At 41.4% G+C, this 17,646-nt stretch overlaps 1 protein-coding gene across 11 annotated transcripts in view; it reads left to right on the plus strand.

Moving 5' to 3' along the window:
• The window catches only part of EXOC2 (exocyst complex component 2), a 237,385-nt gene that overhangs the window by 53,640 nt on the left and 166,099 nt on the right, over positions 1 to 17,646 (plus strand). For 10 of the 11 annotated variants that reach the window (XR_002828487.1, XR_002828488.1, XM_023751403.1 and 7 more), the window contains exon 4: positions 7,321 to 7,447. The exons of the other annotated variant lie outside the window; for it this stretch is intronic. Coding sequence is in view for 8 of the 10 variants with exons in the window: in XM_023751403.1 (XP_023607171.1) it covers positions 7,321 to 7,447 (127 nt within the window). In the remaining 2 variants the exon portion in view is untranslated. The remainder of the gene's footprint in view (positions 1 to 7,320; positions 7,448 to 17,646) is intronic. 11 annotated transcript variants of the gene reach the window in all.

Consider the following 17,646-nt stretch of genomic DNA (forward strand, 5'->3'; position numbering starts at 1 on the left):
TTTAATTTCTTTCAGTGTATTCTTGTTGTCAGATATATCATTTTTCATTTCTGTCTGGTTCTTGTTCATGGCCTCTAGTTCCTTTTTCATGCTTTTGTAATTTGTAATAAATTCTTTAAGCATCTACACTAATAAAATACAAAGATGCTAATTGGCCATACCTTCGCTATGCCCTAAGCCACGCCCACCAGCCAATCAGAGTGACTATATGCAAATTAACCCAACCAAGATGGCGGCCGACAGCCAAGGAGCTGGAGCAAGCAGGTGGCTTGGTTGTCCGGGCGATGGAGGAAGCCAAGCTTCCCGCCAGCCCTGAGCCGGCTGAGGCCTCCGCTCATGGCAACAAAGTTTCAATTATAGAAGACAAATAAATCCCAGGTACCTGCTTCCAGCCAGCCTCCACTGGGAGCTTGGGTGGCTGGGGGTTGTGGCCAGCCTTCAAACAGCCATCAGCCCCTCACCCAGGCTGGCCACACCCTCATGGGGTGAGGGTCCCCGCTGGGGGGCTTAGCCAGCCTGAAAACGGCCCTCAGCCCCTCACTCAGACTGGCCAGGCACCTCAGCAGGATCCCCCCGCACCCTGAAGGGGCTGTGGCCAGCCTGCAAACGGTCCTCAGCCCCTTACCCAGGATGGCCATGAACCCCAGTGGGGACCCCATACTGAAGGGGCTGTGGCCAGCCTGCAAACAGCCATCAGCTCCTCACCCAGGCAGGCCAAGCACCCCAGCGGGACCCCCACCCTGAAGGGGCTGGGCCAGCATGAAAACAGCCATCAGCTCCTCACCAGGGCTGGGCAGGCACTCCTATATAATAAAAGGGTAATATGCAAATTGACCCTAACAGCAGAAAGACTGGGAATGACTGGTCACTATGACACTCACTGACCACCAGGAGGCAGATGCTCAATGCAGGAGCTGCCCCCTGGTGGTCAGCGTGCTCCCACAGGGGGAGCTCTGCTCAGCCACAAGCCAGGCTGACAGCTGCCAGTACAGTGGTGGTGGTGGGAGCCTCTCTCGCCTCCTCAGCAGTGCTAAGGATGTCCGACTGCAGCTTAGGCCTGGTCCCTGCTGGCAAGTGGATATCCCCCAAGGGCTCCCGGGCTGCCAGAGGGATGTCTTACTGCCAGCTTAGGCCCGATCCCCCAGGGAGTGGGCCTAAGCCAGCAGGTGGTCATCCCCCAAGGGTCCCAGACTTCGAGAGGGCACAGGCTGGGCTGAGGGACACCCCCCCACCCCCCGCCAGAGCGGACAAATTTTTGTGCACCGGGCTTCTAGTTTTTTTTATAAACATTGCTTTGAACTCTATGTCTGATAGGTTCCTTGCCTCCATCTCATTTAGTTCTTTTTCTGGATATTACTTCTTTTCCTTCATTTGGGGGGTTGTTTCTTTGTTTCCTTATTTTTGCTGTCCTTTTGCATTTGTTTCTAAGTATTAGATAAAACTGTTAATGCTTCCCAGTCTTTTTGGGATAGCATTATGTAGAAAGTGTCTTGAGGAATCCAGTGGTGTAGTCTCTTGGTTCACCTGGATGCTCTGAAGGAATGCTCCTTGTGTGTGTTATTTGGGCTCTCCTGTTGTAACTGGGACTTGATTGTTGATGTACCATTTGTGGGAGGGATCTCCCCTCTGACCTGTTGCCAGTGAGGTTCGACCCCAACATTGTTGTGCCAGCTGTTTGTTATACAGGTGACAACAGAACAGAATAAGACACATCAGGAAAACCGAAAATACCACAAAAATCAAATTATTCAGTGTATCAACAACAGGAAAGACTAAAAAGGAAAAAGAAGAGAAAGCAAAACAAAGAAAAAATAAAAATAATATTAAAAGACACGTGACCCAAAGATTCAGAAGGGATATGAAGAAAGAGAAAGAAAGAAGACAAAAAAAAATATGGCTATATGGAAGCAAAGAGAAAGCTTAAAGAAGTAGTATAGGAGGGAAAAAGAATGGAAACAGAGAATAAATGAAATAATAATAATGAATTTAAAATGTAGTGATAATGGATATAAGATATAGATCCAAAAAAGTAAAATGGGAAAAAATGAGAAAAGAGAGAAAAATGAAGAAAAATTAATAACAATAAGAATAGACAAAAGTATAATAGAATCAAAGGGAAGAGAGAAATTAGAGATATGCAAGAAAAAAAGAAGAATTAAAATATGGAACAAACAAAAAACAAAAAGTCCACTTACAAACCGAAAAACAAAACCACACACATTCACACACTGCTGTGATATTGAATCTGGTCCCTTGGTGTGTCTAACCTGGTCCCTATGGTGTAGGTCACTGTCCCTTTCTGGCCCTGGGCAACCTGATTGAGGTCTGAAGTTTGAAGCCCCTAGTAGTCCAGTGGGCAGTGACTCATTAGCCCAGAGGCTGGGTCTGCCTCCAATCATATGCCTTAATTGTCCCTGCTCTGAACTATACTCCCTTTCCCCACGGAGCTGGGCTCTGTGGAGGTATCCTCGTCTTGGCTGGACTTGTGTTGGAGGTGGTACCAGTACCTTGTAGGACGGAGTACTGGGCACTTCCTCTCTTTCTAATGCCTCTGCTCTGTCTGGTTTGCTGGCACCTCCTCTCTGTCAATTGAAGGGGCACAGATTTCCTTCCTTGGTCTGTTCCCCCTTGCTGCAGATTGGGTCAGAAGTACCTGTTTTGCCGGTAGGATAGAGGGAACTCCCCTGTGTTCCAGGTGGGAAGGGCTGATCTCCCTCCTGAACCTACTGTCTAGCCCCCTTTCTGCTCACCAACACATGTTCCCACAAGAAATAAAGGGCCCCTCAGATTCAATGTTAAGTGTGTCCTTCCACACCTGTCCAGGTCTCTAGATTACTGTTTTCTATATCAGTAATTCACTCCTCTGTCTGGTCAGCTCTATTGCCTAACCTTGCTAGTTCATTATTCTTTGTTTTTATGATTTCTTCAGCTGCAGAATTTATGTTTTGTTCTCTTTTAGTTTCAGTCTCTTTGGTGAATATTTCTTTTGTTCATATATTTTATTTCTGAGATCACTGAATTGCTTTTCTGAGTTTTCTTATCCTTGAGTTCTTTTAGAACTGCAATCTTGAATTCTCTGTTATTTAAATCACAGTGTTTCCTGTCTTAAGTTTATTTTCTGGAGATTTTTAATTTTCTTTCTGACCTCCCTTGTTACCTTGGTTATTCATTGTACTTGATGGATTATTTCTCTGCCTGCGCATTTGTGGGAATGAAAACTTTTTAAAAAAGTATTTGACATCAGTGTTTAGCAGGTTGATAAGTAGATTTCTTTCTTTTGTTTTACAGTAGGTGGTGCTAAAGCACAAGTTTTCTTTGCACTGCTGGGGCTTCTAGGATCTTTGTGCAGCATTATAGCCTGGGCCATGGAATATTCCTGGTATTTCTTGAGGAGGTGGGGTAACCTTGCCCAACCTGAGTCTTGGGGCAACACTCCCATGGATTCAAAGTGGTGGGCTGTGGGTCTTCTGAATGTTCTCAGTGCTTCATTCAGGTAGCCAGAAGCTGCCAGTCAAGCTGTTCTGTCTGAGTTGACCCCAGCTGCCTCAACCTAGGACCTAGTTGTATAGAGATGGGTGCAACAGGGTTTGGTGGGGAAGTGGTTTCATGAATCCAAGGTTCTGCTCTTCCTTGTGTAATTAGCTACAATGAGTACAGACCACTTACTCTGGAAGTTTTTTCAGCCCTTTAAAGATCTTCCAAGTAAGGATTTCTGCCTGTCAGGCAGGCCACAGGTGTGGGCAGGTTCCCGCATATGAGAAATCCTTTGTCTGGTACTGGCTGGCTGTGGTGTTCTTTGACTTTGCACAATTTCTCTGCCCCTGACTCTGGGCCCAGCCTCAATGTCTGTCAGCCACTGAGGCCCCATTGCTGTGTCTGCCCTTCCTTTTTGTCCAGTGGTGATAGTACTTCATCCCTTCACTATCAAGAAGCCTCCACAAGTAGTGCCCAGAACTTACATCTCTGTCTTGTCCCCTCCCTCTCCTGTCTCCATTGTTAACTGAGATGCACCCTTTAGATGTCTCAGTGCACAATGTGTTTCTGTGTTATCAGGGAATCAATCCTTTGTTGAATTATAGCTGTCCAATTTATAACTTTAAGGGGAGAGACCTTGACCGTCATGTATTGGCTGCCGTGCTGCTAACCAATACTTTTTATTTTTCTCATAGCTATTGCTAAGCATGGCCATCCCTCTCTTAAAATAATAATGTCATATTTATTTTTTTTTGGTTCTATACTATCTTGCACTTGGTTAGTACTTAATTAATCTATATATACTACAGGCCCGGTGCACGAAATTTGCTCACGGGTAGGTTCCCTAGGCCTGGCTGGTGATCAGGGCTGATTGGGGCTTTCCAGCTGCCGGCCAGGGCCTTCCTTCATTCTGCGCCACCCCCTAGTGGTCAGTGCACGTCATAGCAAGTGAACGAACTCCCCGTCTCCTGGTCGAACTCCTGAGTGGACACTTTGCATATTAGCCTTTTATATCTATAATAATAAAAGCATAATATGCTAATTAGACCAGGCGTCCTTCCAGATGAAGCCGGGGCTGCGAGGGAAGCCCAGGTCCCAGGTGCTGGAGAGAAGCCTGGGTCCCGGTTGCCAGAGGGAAGCCGGTAATGGTAGCCAGGTAAGGAAGGCCTACTCTTGCACTTATTTAGTGCCTCGGGCCTCTAGTATATAGATAAAAGCCTAAGCGACCGCTCGACCCGTAGCTATGACATGCACTGACTACCAGCGGGCAGGCGCTCAATGCAGAAGCTTCCCCCTGGTGGTGAGTGCTCTCCCACAGTGGGAGCTCCGCTCAGCTGACCAACAGGCACCAGACCCTGGGCTCATGGCTGGTGAGCGCCGCTGCGGCAGTGCGAGCCTCTCCCAAGGACACTCCTCCTACATGCCCCTCCCCCATATGGACCAGGATTGGGACTGACTGGGTGCGAGCCTGTGGCCGCTTTTCACTCATGGGTGCATGGGTATCGCCCTAGGGCGGGCACACGGAGACCTCAGTGGAGTGGCAGCAAGTCTACAGAGCGATGGCAGCGGCAGGCGCAGTGGGGCTGGGATGAGCAGGAGCGGCGCTGCGCCCAGCCTGGCTCGGGCTCTTCCCTGGCTGGCTGCCGCTTTGCACACTAGTACATCCCTCAGGGGATGTAGGACTGCCAGTTTCAGACAGTCCCCGCAGGCCAGGCCGAGGGACCCCACCGGTGCATGAATCTGTGCACTGGGCCTCTAGTATTTGTATAATGTAGGAATATCAGCGGTGCAATTAAATTAAACTCAGGCTGTACTTTTGGTATAGAAAAGTAAATAATTTTATAAATTGTTTTTGTTTTCTATCTGAGGGTATAGAGTTTTTCTGCAGCAATATCTTCCTTAAATTCCTAGATATTTTTTATAAATAGAAATTTAAGGAATTTAGGGGAAATTGAAAATGGAATTTATATATGTACATGCATACATATGTATATCCTATATAATAAAGAGGTAATATGCAAATTAACCCTCACGCCCTCACAGTATGGCTGCCTATGACCAGGCCGACAGGGAAGTTAGTGAGGGACCACCAAACGACTGAACAAGCAGGCTGCGTGGGGCGATCAGGCTGGCAGGGGTGTTAGTGAGGGACGACTGAACAAGCAGACTGCATGGGGCGACCAGGCTGGCGGGGGTTCCGTGAAGGGTGACTCAGCCGGCAGGGGGGCAGTTAGGGGCGACCAGGCCAGCAGGGGGGCAGTTGGGGGCGACAGTTGGGGGTGACCAGGCCAGCAGAGGGGGGCAGTAAGAGGTGACCAGGTTGGTGGGGGGGAAGTTAGGGGTGACCAGGTCGGTATGGGGGGGTGCAGTTGTGGGTGACTAGGCTGGCAGGGGGAGCAGTTAGGGGCGACCAGGGCGGCAGAGGGGGGCAGTTGGGGCAACCAGGCTGGCAGGGGGGCCAGTAAGGGGTGACCAGGCCAGCAAGGGAGCAGTAAGGAGTGACTAGGATGGCAGGGAGGGGGCAGTTGGAGGCCAGCAAGGGAGCAGTAAGGAGTGACTAGGATGGCAGGGAGGGGGCAGTTGGGGGCAACCTGGCTGGCAGCGGGGGGCAGTTAGGGGTGACTAGGCCGGCACACAGTCAGTGAGGGGAGCGATTAGGAGCCAGCGGGCCAGGATTGTGAGAGGGATGTCCGACTGTCGGTTTAGGCCTGATCCCTGGGGGCCAGGATTGTGAGAGGGATGTTGGACATCCCCCGAGGGGGCATGTATTGGAGAGGGTGCAGGCTGAGCTGAGGGGACACCCCCCACCCATGTGCACGAATTTCATGCACTGAGTCTCTAATATATGTATAATATCACTGTTTTTATTTAATCATTTTTCTATTACATTTTTAAAAATGGAACTGTGAAGTTAAATGAGGAACTTTAAACATTTTGACAGAATCCAGCATCATTTTATGTGATTTTTATACAGCAGACAAAGAAAACTTATTGAAATTACTAATTTTATTCTGATTTTTCTTGTCAGAGCCTAGCATAGTGTAGGCTCAATAAAGGCTTATCTAACTGAACTTGAAGTATCTGGACTTGAGTATAACCTCTCATAGAGTCTCCTGTTGGATTGTGGAAGAAATGTGGGTACTGATAAAATTAGTGGATCACAAAGGGTCATACATCTAGAAGTTGCCTGGCATCAAATATCCTTCCTTCATGAAGCCTTCTCAGCCCTCAGCCGCTCCTCTCTGCTCACTGGCACTTTGCCCATTTTCTCTTGTAACCCAGGTCCTGAGGTGGTAAACTAGTAAGTTATATGCCAAGATGAATGACAAAGAGCCCAGAAGAGGATACAAAACTATTTTCAGAGGTCATATTTTTTTCACAGATGCTGCTCAGTCATAGTTTCTAAATCTGAGTCAGTTCCATTACACAAGCTATGTATTCCTTGGAAGGTGTTTTGAGTAGTTTCTTTATATAAGGAATTGTTGTATATATTGTAGAATTTACCAAATTAAATGTACTTTTTTTTGGTAAAATACATTAATTTAGCAGAACTTTTTATCAGAGGCTTAATTTGTCTTTTCTATTGAGTAATGTACAACAAAACCATTTGCCAAGAGGTATTATTTTTGTCATTTTAAAAATAGATTTTAGTGTTTGATTTTATTTTTTGGACTTTAGTGTTTTTAATTAAGCCACCAGACATTAAAAAAAAAAATTAGAGCCTCTTTATCCTCAAATCTCGTAAAAATTACCTTAGATCCTTAAAAACTAAAGCAGTTTGCAAAAACGTAGAAAGTACCTGGAGGTGTCTGTATTTTACTAAGGATGTACTCCTCATTTTGGTAGGTATTTTGGACCAGTCTGCTGTGTGGGTTGATGAAATGAATTATTATGATATGCGTACCGACAGGAATAAAGGAATTCCTCCCTTGTCCCTACGTCCTGCTAATCCACTTGGCATTGAGATTGAAAAGTGAGTACCCTTTTCCCTTCAGTTTTTTTTTTGTTTTTTTTGTTTTTGTTTTTTTCAGTTGGTAAGAAGTTTTATATACTTAGTCAAACTCTGGAAACATCAGGTTATTTCTGAAGCCTGGTCAACTTTGCTGCCAATGAAGTTCCCATTATTGAAAACTTTTGACACAAACAACTTCTCTCTTTAGTTTTTTAATTTACATTTTGTGAAGAAGAAAAATATATTTTAATCACTAATACTTATTTTTAATCTCTAATACTTAAGAAATCAAAGTATAGTTGACATACAGTATTATATTAGTTTCAAGTTACAACATAGTGATTTGATATCTATATATACTTGCAAAGTGATTACCGTGACAAGTCTAGTAACCTTCTGTCACCATACAATGTTATTTTGATGTTCTCTGTATTCCCTATGCTGTACATTACATCCTATGATTTATTTATTTTGTAACTGAAACTTTGTATACCTCTTAATCACTTCACGTTTTCTGCACATATCCCCAGTCTTCTCCCCTCTGACAACCATCAGTTTGTTCTTTGTATCTATGTGTCTGTTCTATTTTGTTTATTTAGTTTTTAGAGTCCACACATAGATGAAAGCTATTTGTCTTTCTCTGTCTGGCTTTTTCACTTAGCGTAGTACCTTCTAGGTCTATCTATGTTGTTACAAGTGGCAAGACTCATTCTTTTTTATGGCTGAGTAATATTCCATTTTTTTAAATCCTCACCCAAGAATATGTTTATTTATTTTAGAGAGAGAGAGGAAGGGAGGGAGAGAGAAAAAGAAACATTGATGTGAGGGAGAAACATTGATCAGTTGCTTCACATATGCACCTCAACTGGGATGGAACCTGCAGCCTTTTAGTGTATGGGCCAATGCTTCAACCAACTCAGCCACCCGGCCAGGGCTCCATTGTGTATGTGTATGTATATATACACCATATCTCCTTTATCCACTGTCCATTGATGGACACTTAGGTTACTTTTATATCTTGGCTTTTGTCAATAATGCTGCAATAAACATTGGAATGCATATACTGTTTTTCATAGTAGCTGCACAGTTTACAGTTCCATAGCACTTGTTATTTGCATAACTAGTACTTTCAATAATAAGAGAATTAATGCATTTTCTGGAGTTGGTAAGTTTAAATATTTAGATGGTACTTGAAATAAAAGATTTTCCATGTGCTTGGTATTTTGGGAAAATTTTTAGAGTAATTAAGCCCATTGTAGTCTTTCATTTTGTTTTAAACCTTTGCCTATAATTCATACTTAATTTAGACTTACTTCACTAGAATTGTGGCAGGTGATCTCTTTCAAGATGTCTTGTAATCAAATCTAGAATTTTCTTAATCCCTAGAATGTTTTTAGTAACTTTTATAATTAGTACCTTTATCCTTAAATCTTACTTAATCACTTCTTCTAACACCCTAATTGTGTCTTATTTTCTCGTCTTAGTGATTCTGCTTATGAAGTGATGTACAGTGTGTTTCTCTATAAACACTCACTGAAGGTGACAGATTCGTTGTTAACATTTTAACCATAGCTCTATTTTAGGTTTTTCTATGAATGAAGAAAATTCTCCACTAATCTATATATTTAACTTTGAAGCCTACACTTGAACATCATTAGTAATTCAAATACCAAGCTTCTTTTTCACCTGCTGGGGTTTACCCCTAGCTGAGAAGAAGGCATTAAGTGTTTGTCTTGGGACATTATCATGTGTTGAACCATCCTGGGGTGTAACAGCATTGAGTGAGCTTGGGCTGTTCTAGGTCACATCTTTGAAACTCTTTGGCTGTATGGGTCATTCTGGAGCTGTTTTAAGGATTTCAGTGCTCTATAAGTTAAGAGTTTAAGAATCAAGAAAGTCCAGAAAACAATGCTAATTGCTAGATATTTATTTGAGCACAGTTCAAACATGAATAGATTTTGTAGTTTATTATAAAACTTTTAATGGCCTGCTTCAATACTCTCAAAAGCCAGTTAATTTCATTCCAAGGTCTACCACAAAAGAAGTGTAGAGCAGGAGGGCCCTTTTGATTGTTCTTTCATAAAGATCCATTTTTATATATGGGCACAGGAGTATAAGAATATCGTATGAATTTTGTACAACTGTAAGACAAAACTCTCAAAGTTAGGTTCAAATTAGATGTTTACTATCATAAAATGAATTTCTTTAAATTTTAGTTTGGCATAAAACCTATCCCCTCTTTTGATCTTTTTACTCTCTCATGTCCTCTTACCTTTTGTCTTTATTGTTCCTGTTATTTTTTTATTTTTTTTTATTTTTTTAAATATATTTTATTGATTTTTTACAGAGAGGAAGGGAGAGAGATAGAGAGTTAGAAACATCGATGAGAGAGAAACATCGATCAGCTGCCTCCTGCACATCTCCCACTGGGGATTGTGCCCGCAACCCAGGTACATGCCCTTGACCGGAATCGAACCTGGGACCCTTCAGTCCGCAGGCCGACGCTCTATCCACTGAGCCAAACCGGTTTCGGCTATTGTTCCTGTTATTGCTGTTACCCATGAAGATGTTTGGCTTGAACTCTCTCCAATAGTATTTTTAAAAATATGTATATTTTTATTGATAACAGAGAGGAAAGGAGAGGGAGAGAGAGATAGAAATATCAGTGATGAGAGAGAATCATTGATCAGCCCCTCCTGCATGTCCCACACTGGTGATCGAGCCTAAAACCCAGGCATGTGCCCTGACCAGGAATCGAACCATGATCTCTTGGTTCATAGGTTGATGCTCAACCCCTGAGCCAAACTGGCCAAACTCTAATAGCATTTTAAAAAAACGGGTTTCAGAAAAATAATACACATTCCTTTGATAATTTAGTGCCAGGAATAATGGCACTAAAAGTACTCAGCTCTTTAAAATTTTTCTTTTCTTTGAGAGGTAGTCCCATTTAGTCTGGAGACAAACTCACTCAGTTTAAATCATAGCTCTAGCACTTATTGGCAGTATGCTTTGAGCAGGTTATTTAACTTCTTTTTGCTTTAGTTGGAGTGCCTGTGTTATAAGGTGCTTGTGAGGAGTCAGTGAGTGAATAGTGCCTTAGAATGGTGTCTCGCTCATAGCAAGTGTTTCATAAATGTTAGTCATTATTACCACGATTTTTTGCTCTTCATGTACTACTCTATTCAGTTTTCTACCATTTACAAAAAGAAACTCTTTTTTAATGACTATTAAGATGTTAGGATAATAAATTGTATTTAAATCTTAAGAGAATATTATGTATTGTAATTCAAAGAGAGCTTAAATCGTGATAAAATTAGCAATGATATTTATTTTGAGCTGTTTCTTAAGTTTGAGTAATAGTAACTCAGCCATCAGCTAATTAAAGGATAGTTTTTGAAAAGGTAAAGACATGATTCATACATATATAAAATGAACCATGTGTCAGAGCTTTCATTAGTTCATTAGTTAATGGGAAAACCAGTTCAAAGTGAATTCCACAGAACGTACATGAATGCCAAAAAATGCAAAACTGGTCACTTCTACTGCATGGTAATTAGTTGCATCTTCACTTGACAGGTATTTCTATGGCCAGGGATCTCCACTCACCATCAGTCCTCCACAAGTTAACTTCTGTTGTTGTTTTTTTTTTTAACAGAATTGGAAAATAGAGACAAAGAAAGGCAAAGATATCTCTAGAAACAGGAAACACTGGGAGTGCTCCAGACCTCCAGACAGGGAAAGGAAATCCAGTAATCATTTTTCTCTGTTTAAAGTTTTTATAATTTTCCCACTCGAAAGAAAGAAATAGACATACGAGGAAACAGGAAAATAAAGGTGAAAGTGGGAAGAGTTATATAAACCAAGAGAAGAGAATGTTTTTGATCAGAAAAATGCTCAATGTATTTTTAAATACTGTCAGAAAGAATGCACTTATTTTATTGAACTTTGACCTTGGATAGAGAGGTCTTATTTTAGAAAAAGAAGAGAACAGGAAAGGAAAAACATATATTATAACACTGTTGGTATAGGTTTCATTTCCCTGATTCATTATATTTTAGTAAAAGCTTTGATCTCCAAAGAGAATGGTGTTACATTTAGATTAGAATCCCTAAGAGCATTTTTAAACTGTCTCTCTTATTTCTGCTTATTAATGTCTTTGGGAGGTTTCTTTTATAATTAAAAGGCTGCAGAGGACCTATTTTTAATATTTTTAAAATGTCATTAGAGAAAAGATTACAAGGTTTTAATTTTATATTACTTGCTTGTTGAAATATATTAATAGAGAAGTTTTAAAGAATTATGACTGCCTGTTATAAAATACTCTACTGTGATCCTAATGGATTATCAGATTAAAGTGTTGATAAGACCCCCTTTGGAAGATGAATCAGCTCCTGGGAATTGCATCATGAATGTTTATGGAAATTATCTTCAGCTGAAAGTCATGTACAGTGTGAAACAATGAGGGGTCCTGTAGGGTTGGACAGTTCATCTGAATATGAAAAAGCAAGTGAGAATAAGAGTATATAGTTTTCCTGTTACAATTTGACTTTCCAATAAAAAGAAAAAGTGACCACTTTTCTTGCTACATGTGTGTCAGAATTTAATAAATATTTTATTGGTGTACCTAACATGTATACTGTCCTATTTCAGCACACAAGTTTAACAACTGGCATTTAGTGGCCTGCCTCCACTGCTAAGTTGTTCATATTCCTAAGTTTTTAACTGATGTTTTTGCACACATGGTGCCTTGATACTTATAAAAGTGTTACTAATTGCCCAGAAAAAAATAACTTCACTTTGAACTGAGACTAGGATTTGCTTGTAAAAAATACTTGAGGATATGTTTTAGAGATTGGAAGGGGGAGAGACAGAGAAATATCGATGTGAGAGACAACCATTGATCAGTTGCCTCCTGTATGCACCCAGACTACAACCTTTTTGGTGCTTGGGATGACACTCCAGCCAACTGAGCCATGCAGCCAGGGCTATTTATTATACTGATTGTCACAAATATATGTGTTCTTTGCATGGTTTAGTGGAGATAAACTATTTAAACTGAAAAAGAAGGTAAAATCAGGTTTGTATTAAATAAAGCCTTTAGTAGTTTTCCTCTTTTAAAAATAACATTTGCCTAATATGAGGATATGTATAAATAATGTTTCTAGAGATAGTATATATTTGGGAGTGAAGGCATAAAAATAGAGCTTTTCCTCTGTTTTTGTATAATCTCCAACTTTTTTTGTGAAACTGTTACCTGGGAATGGCTATCTAGAGTAGTCAGTTGGTGTACCACTATTACCTGTTTTATTTCCACACTAGAGGCCCGGTGCATGAAATTTTATGCACTGGCAGGGGGCGGGGAGGAGGCGCCTCAGCCTGGCCTGCGCCCTCTCGCAGTCGGGGACCACTCAGGGGATGTCCGACTGCCGGCTTAGGCCCTCTCGTAGACCGGAACCCCTTGCTCCTTACAGCCCGCCTGAAATAAAAAGCCGAGCTCGTGGCTGGCAAGCACAGCAGTGGTGGCGGGAGCCTCTCCCGTCTCCGCGGCAGTGCTAAGGAACAGTGACCTAGGCTTTTGGCTGAGCGGCGCTCCCCCTATGGGGGCGTACTGACTTCCTGCATTGAGCATCTGCCCCCCTGGTGTTCAGTGCACGTCATAGCGACTGGTTATTTCGCTGTTTGGTTGATTTGTATATTAGGGTTTTATTATATAGGTTGGGCTTTATAGGCAAAACAAATCTGATTTTCTTCTCTTCAATTTGGCTTTCCAGTAAAAAGAAAAAGTGACCACTTTTCTTGCTACATTTAGAAAACAAAGAAAGGTGGCTAAATAATTCTTTGCAAGAGAGGAGCCTTGGATAAATTTACCTTTTAGAAATTTCACTAAAACAAATTTGTGGGGTATGATAAAGTGCTTAAGTCCAGAAACTATATCAAACTGAAAAAACAACAAGAAAACAACAACACACAAGCAACGAAAAGCAAGTTCATAGTATTTAATATACCAGAGTGAAAACAGTGGTGCTAAAAATTTAATAAAATAATTGTGTATAATATACACATTCTCAAAAGAACTATATAAACCCTCTTTTACTGGGGTTAGCCTCCCCCGCCTTTCTTCTTTCCATCTGTCAAATCACGAAAACATGTTCTGTTCATGAAGACGCAGAGTAACACAACTGCAATCAGGTCTCCATGTGGGGTGGTGAGAATTTTTCTCAAAATTACTTTTATTTTGCTTGCTCATGGGTCATTACTGCAAATTCTTCTCATACTTGAAAGTGAAGCTGATATGTTAAAAACATTGTTGTTAGTTTTATCTTACCATTCAGTATATGTGGATCTTTCCATGACATAGTCTTAAACCTTTATAGGTTTAGATTTAAATCTGCACTTATACTACTATCTAACAGAAAGCATGTATTTTAGGGGTGGCAAGAGTTTTCAGCTACTGAAATATTTGTGACTGTTTAATGAAAAGGTTTCATGAATTTACAATAGAGTATATGGTGCTTTTACTCTCCAATTCCATGTTATTACATTTAAAGTGTAGATTTAGTTTGAATTACTCAGAATTCACCTATTGACTTGTTAAGCCATCACTTCACTTGGTGAGTTAGACCCTAAAGTCCTGTTATTGTGAGTAAACTTTTGCTTTTTAACTATCCATTGACATAGTGCTTTTTCTTACCTAGCACTGTTCTTAAGACCATTAGCAATTTTCCACATTCTAAAACAACTTTCCCCCTCAGTTTCTAACTTTCTAGATTTGTAGTTGTGGTTTTATTTTATACCTAAGATTCTCTGGTTCTTTATTTGACAACTAGAGGCCCGATGCACGAAATTCATGCAAGAGAAGGCCTTCCTTTTCCCGGCTGCCGGCACTGGCTTCCCTCTAGCTCCCAGGACCCGGGTTTTCCTCTGGCACCCAGGACCTGGGGTTCCCTCCGGCTGCAGGCAGGCATCCGGAACCCGGGCTTCCCTCGCAGCCCCGGCTTCGTCTGGAAGGTCATCCAGAAGGACGTCCGGTCTAATTAGCATATTACACTTTAGTTATGATAGATAAGAATACCAGGTTCAGATCTTGACTATTAAATGCAACCTCTCTGAGGCTATTTCCTCACTGTAATATGGGAATATATAACATAGCTCACTATGTTGTTATGAGGATCAAATATAATGATACTTAAGAAAATAGTCTATAAAATATAAAACATTAAGTATAAAGAATAAAAACAACAAATAACATTTATGAGCATTTGATCTGTGTCAGAAACTGCTAAGCCTTCCACATGCATTATCTATCATCCTTAAACATTCCTAAAAGGAAGATGTTATGATCCCATTAGTCTCATGATAAATTGAACCATAGAGAAGTTACATTACTTTACCAAAGTTACACAGACAGCTCTAGCAAAGTTCAAGATTGAACCCAGAGCCTGTGTTCTAAACCACTATTTACTACTTTTGCGCCCATTATAAATACTTCGATGAGTCATCTCTGCTTTTGCAGATAAGTTCCTCATAGAGCTCCATTGCTCTTGGCATTGTCATTTTTCCCCCCCTAGATCTTCTATTTCACATTTATTTTGAGGTGTTTGTGTAAAAGGTCAGCATATTTAAACATATATTTTGAGATAGAATATTGACTCAGGATGCCTTCAGCTGTAAGTAAAAGAAAATGAAAATTGATTTTGGCTTAAACATAAAGATTTATTTTCTCATAATATACAAAGTCCAGAGATGGTAGACTCCATGATAGTTTGATTCAGTGACGCAGTAATGTATGTCACCAAGATGTAAGGAACCTGGGTTTGCTGTTCTGCTTCCCTTAGCATAACACTGATTTCTTTTATAATTGCAAAATGGCTTTAGCAATTTCTAGTATTGAAACAATAATTATCTCTTATATTAAAGGCCTATGGCAGTGATGCTGTAACGCCATCACAACCAAACGAGCAGCAGCTCTTGCAGTAGGCGAGGCGGGGAGCGAGCTACTAGCGGTGGAGAGCTATGAGCAACAGAAGGCAGGGCAGTGAGCTACTAGCGGCGATGGGTGGGGCGGTCAGCTGAGGCAAGTGGGAGCGAGCTACTTGCGCATGTTTTCGTGCACGCAGGGCCTCTAGTATACAATAAAAAGTAATTTCTAAAGGCAGGATGATGCTGTGTCTTTTTGTTTCTCCTTAAAAGTATGGAGACTTTTCTTCCTTGAAGTGGCTCTAGTAGATCTTTTCTCAGATGTTATTGGTCAAAACAACATCTCTCAATAATAGCAAGAGGAATGTGATAAGAATGATTGGCATAGGATAGTTGGCATTTATTCAGTGAAGGTACTAATGTCAAGCTATGTGGGATTGTTTTGTTTGAGAGGCTAGAGAATAAATGTTGGTTCACTAGTCAACAGTGGACTTAATTGTGTGATTTGGGGCAAATAATTTGACATCTCTGTGTTAAGATTTTGTCATTTTTAATATAATTCTATCTTATTTTGTAAAAATATATTTGTATTGATTTCAGAGAGGATGGGAGAGAGAGCTAGAGAGATAGAAACAGAGTGATGAGAGAGAATCATTGATCTATTGCCTCCTGCACAACCCACACTGGGGATCAAGCCTGAAACCTGGGTATATGCCCTATATAGCAATGGAACCACCGTGACTTCCTTGTTCATAGGTCAACGCTCAATCAATGAGTCACAGCAGCCGGGCTCTGTCTTATTTTTGTCAGTCTGATTCCTACTGTAGGTCTTAATATTCTTTTTCCAATTTAAATATGTACTGAGTGGCCAGATTATTATGACCACCTGACATTTGTAGGCAAATTAGCTATAATTTCACGCTGAAGTTGCTAAATAGGGAAGCAGGTTGTTAACCATGACAGTAGAAGTGATTTTTTTTCTGAAGATATGAGTAAACAACGCGATTTAACAGCCTTTGAACGTGGGATATATTTGAACGTGAGTGGCCAGATTATTATGACCACCCCATCAGTACTTCATTGGGCCACCTTTTGCCTTCAATACTGCGACGATTCTTCGATTCTTCTTGGCATTGACTCCACGAGATGTTGAAAGGTGATGCGAGGAATCTGATACCATGCCTGATGAATAGCACTGTCCAGTTCTGTGAGATTTGATGGTTGTGGAACCAGCTGCCTGATGGCTCTTTTAACTTCGTCCCACAAATGCTCAATTGGATTGAGATCTGGTGATTGTGGGGGCTACTTAAGCAAGGTAAAGTCTCCCTCATGTTCTTGAAAGCACTCCTGCACAATACGAGCACCGTGGCATGGCACATTGTCTTGTTGGAAGAAGCCATCTTCATTGGGATACGCCATCAACATGATAGGATGAACTTGATCAGCAACCATACTCAGGTAAGTTGTGCAATTCAGACGTTGTTCCACACGAATTAAAGGGCCCAAATTATTCCAGGAAAATATGCCCCAAACCATAACACTGCCTCCACCAGCTTGAAGGGTTGTACTCATGCATGTGGGCATTGCATGCTTTCATGCTGTTTCCGCCAAATTCTCACTCTGGCATCTGCATGATGCAACTGGAAACGTGATTCATCGGACCACATGACTTTTTTCCAATGCTTGACTGTCCAATCCTTGTGTTCCTGTGCGAATTGGAGATGTTTTATCTTGGTAACTGCAAGAGCAAAGGAGTTCGAACAGGCCTTCGGCTTCCATATCCCATACAATGCAGTGTCCAGCTAATTTGCCTACAAACGTCAGGTGGTCATAATAATCTGGCCACTCATGTTCAAATATATCCCACGTTCAAAGGCTGTTAAATCGCGTTGTTTACTCATATCTTCAGAAAAAAATCACTTCTACTGTCGTGGTAAACAACCTGTTTCCCTATTTATAATGTTCTGGCCCTCTAGCAACTTCAGCGTGAAATTATAGCTAATTTGCCTACAAACGTCAGGTGGTCATAATAATCTGGCCACTCAGTGTATATCTATCTATATCTAATCTAATAAAAGACAAATATGCAAATTGACCATACCTTCACTACGCCTTTAGCTACGCCCACCAGCCAATCAGAGCAACTATATGCAAATTAACCCAACCAAGATGGCGGCCGGAAGACACGAAGCTTGACGGAGCACGAGGCTTGGTTGCTCCAGTGATGGAGGAAGCCAAGCTTCCCACTGCTGGCTCTGAGCTCCACTGAAGGCAACAAAATTTCAATTATAGAAGATAAATAA

This window comes from Myotis lucifugus, unplaced genomic scaffold (genome assembly GCF_000147115.1).
Source record: "Myotis lucifugus unplaced genomic scaffold, Myoluc2.0 scaffold_21, whole genome shotgun sequence".
NCBI lineage: Eukaryota > Metazoa > Chordata > Mammalia > Chiroptera > Vespertilionidae > Myotis > Myotis lucifugus.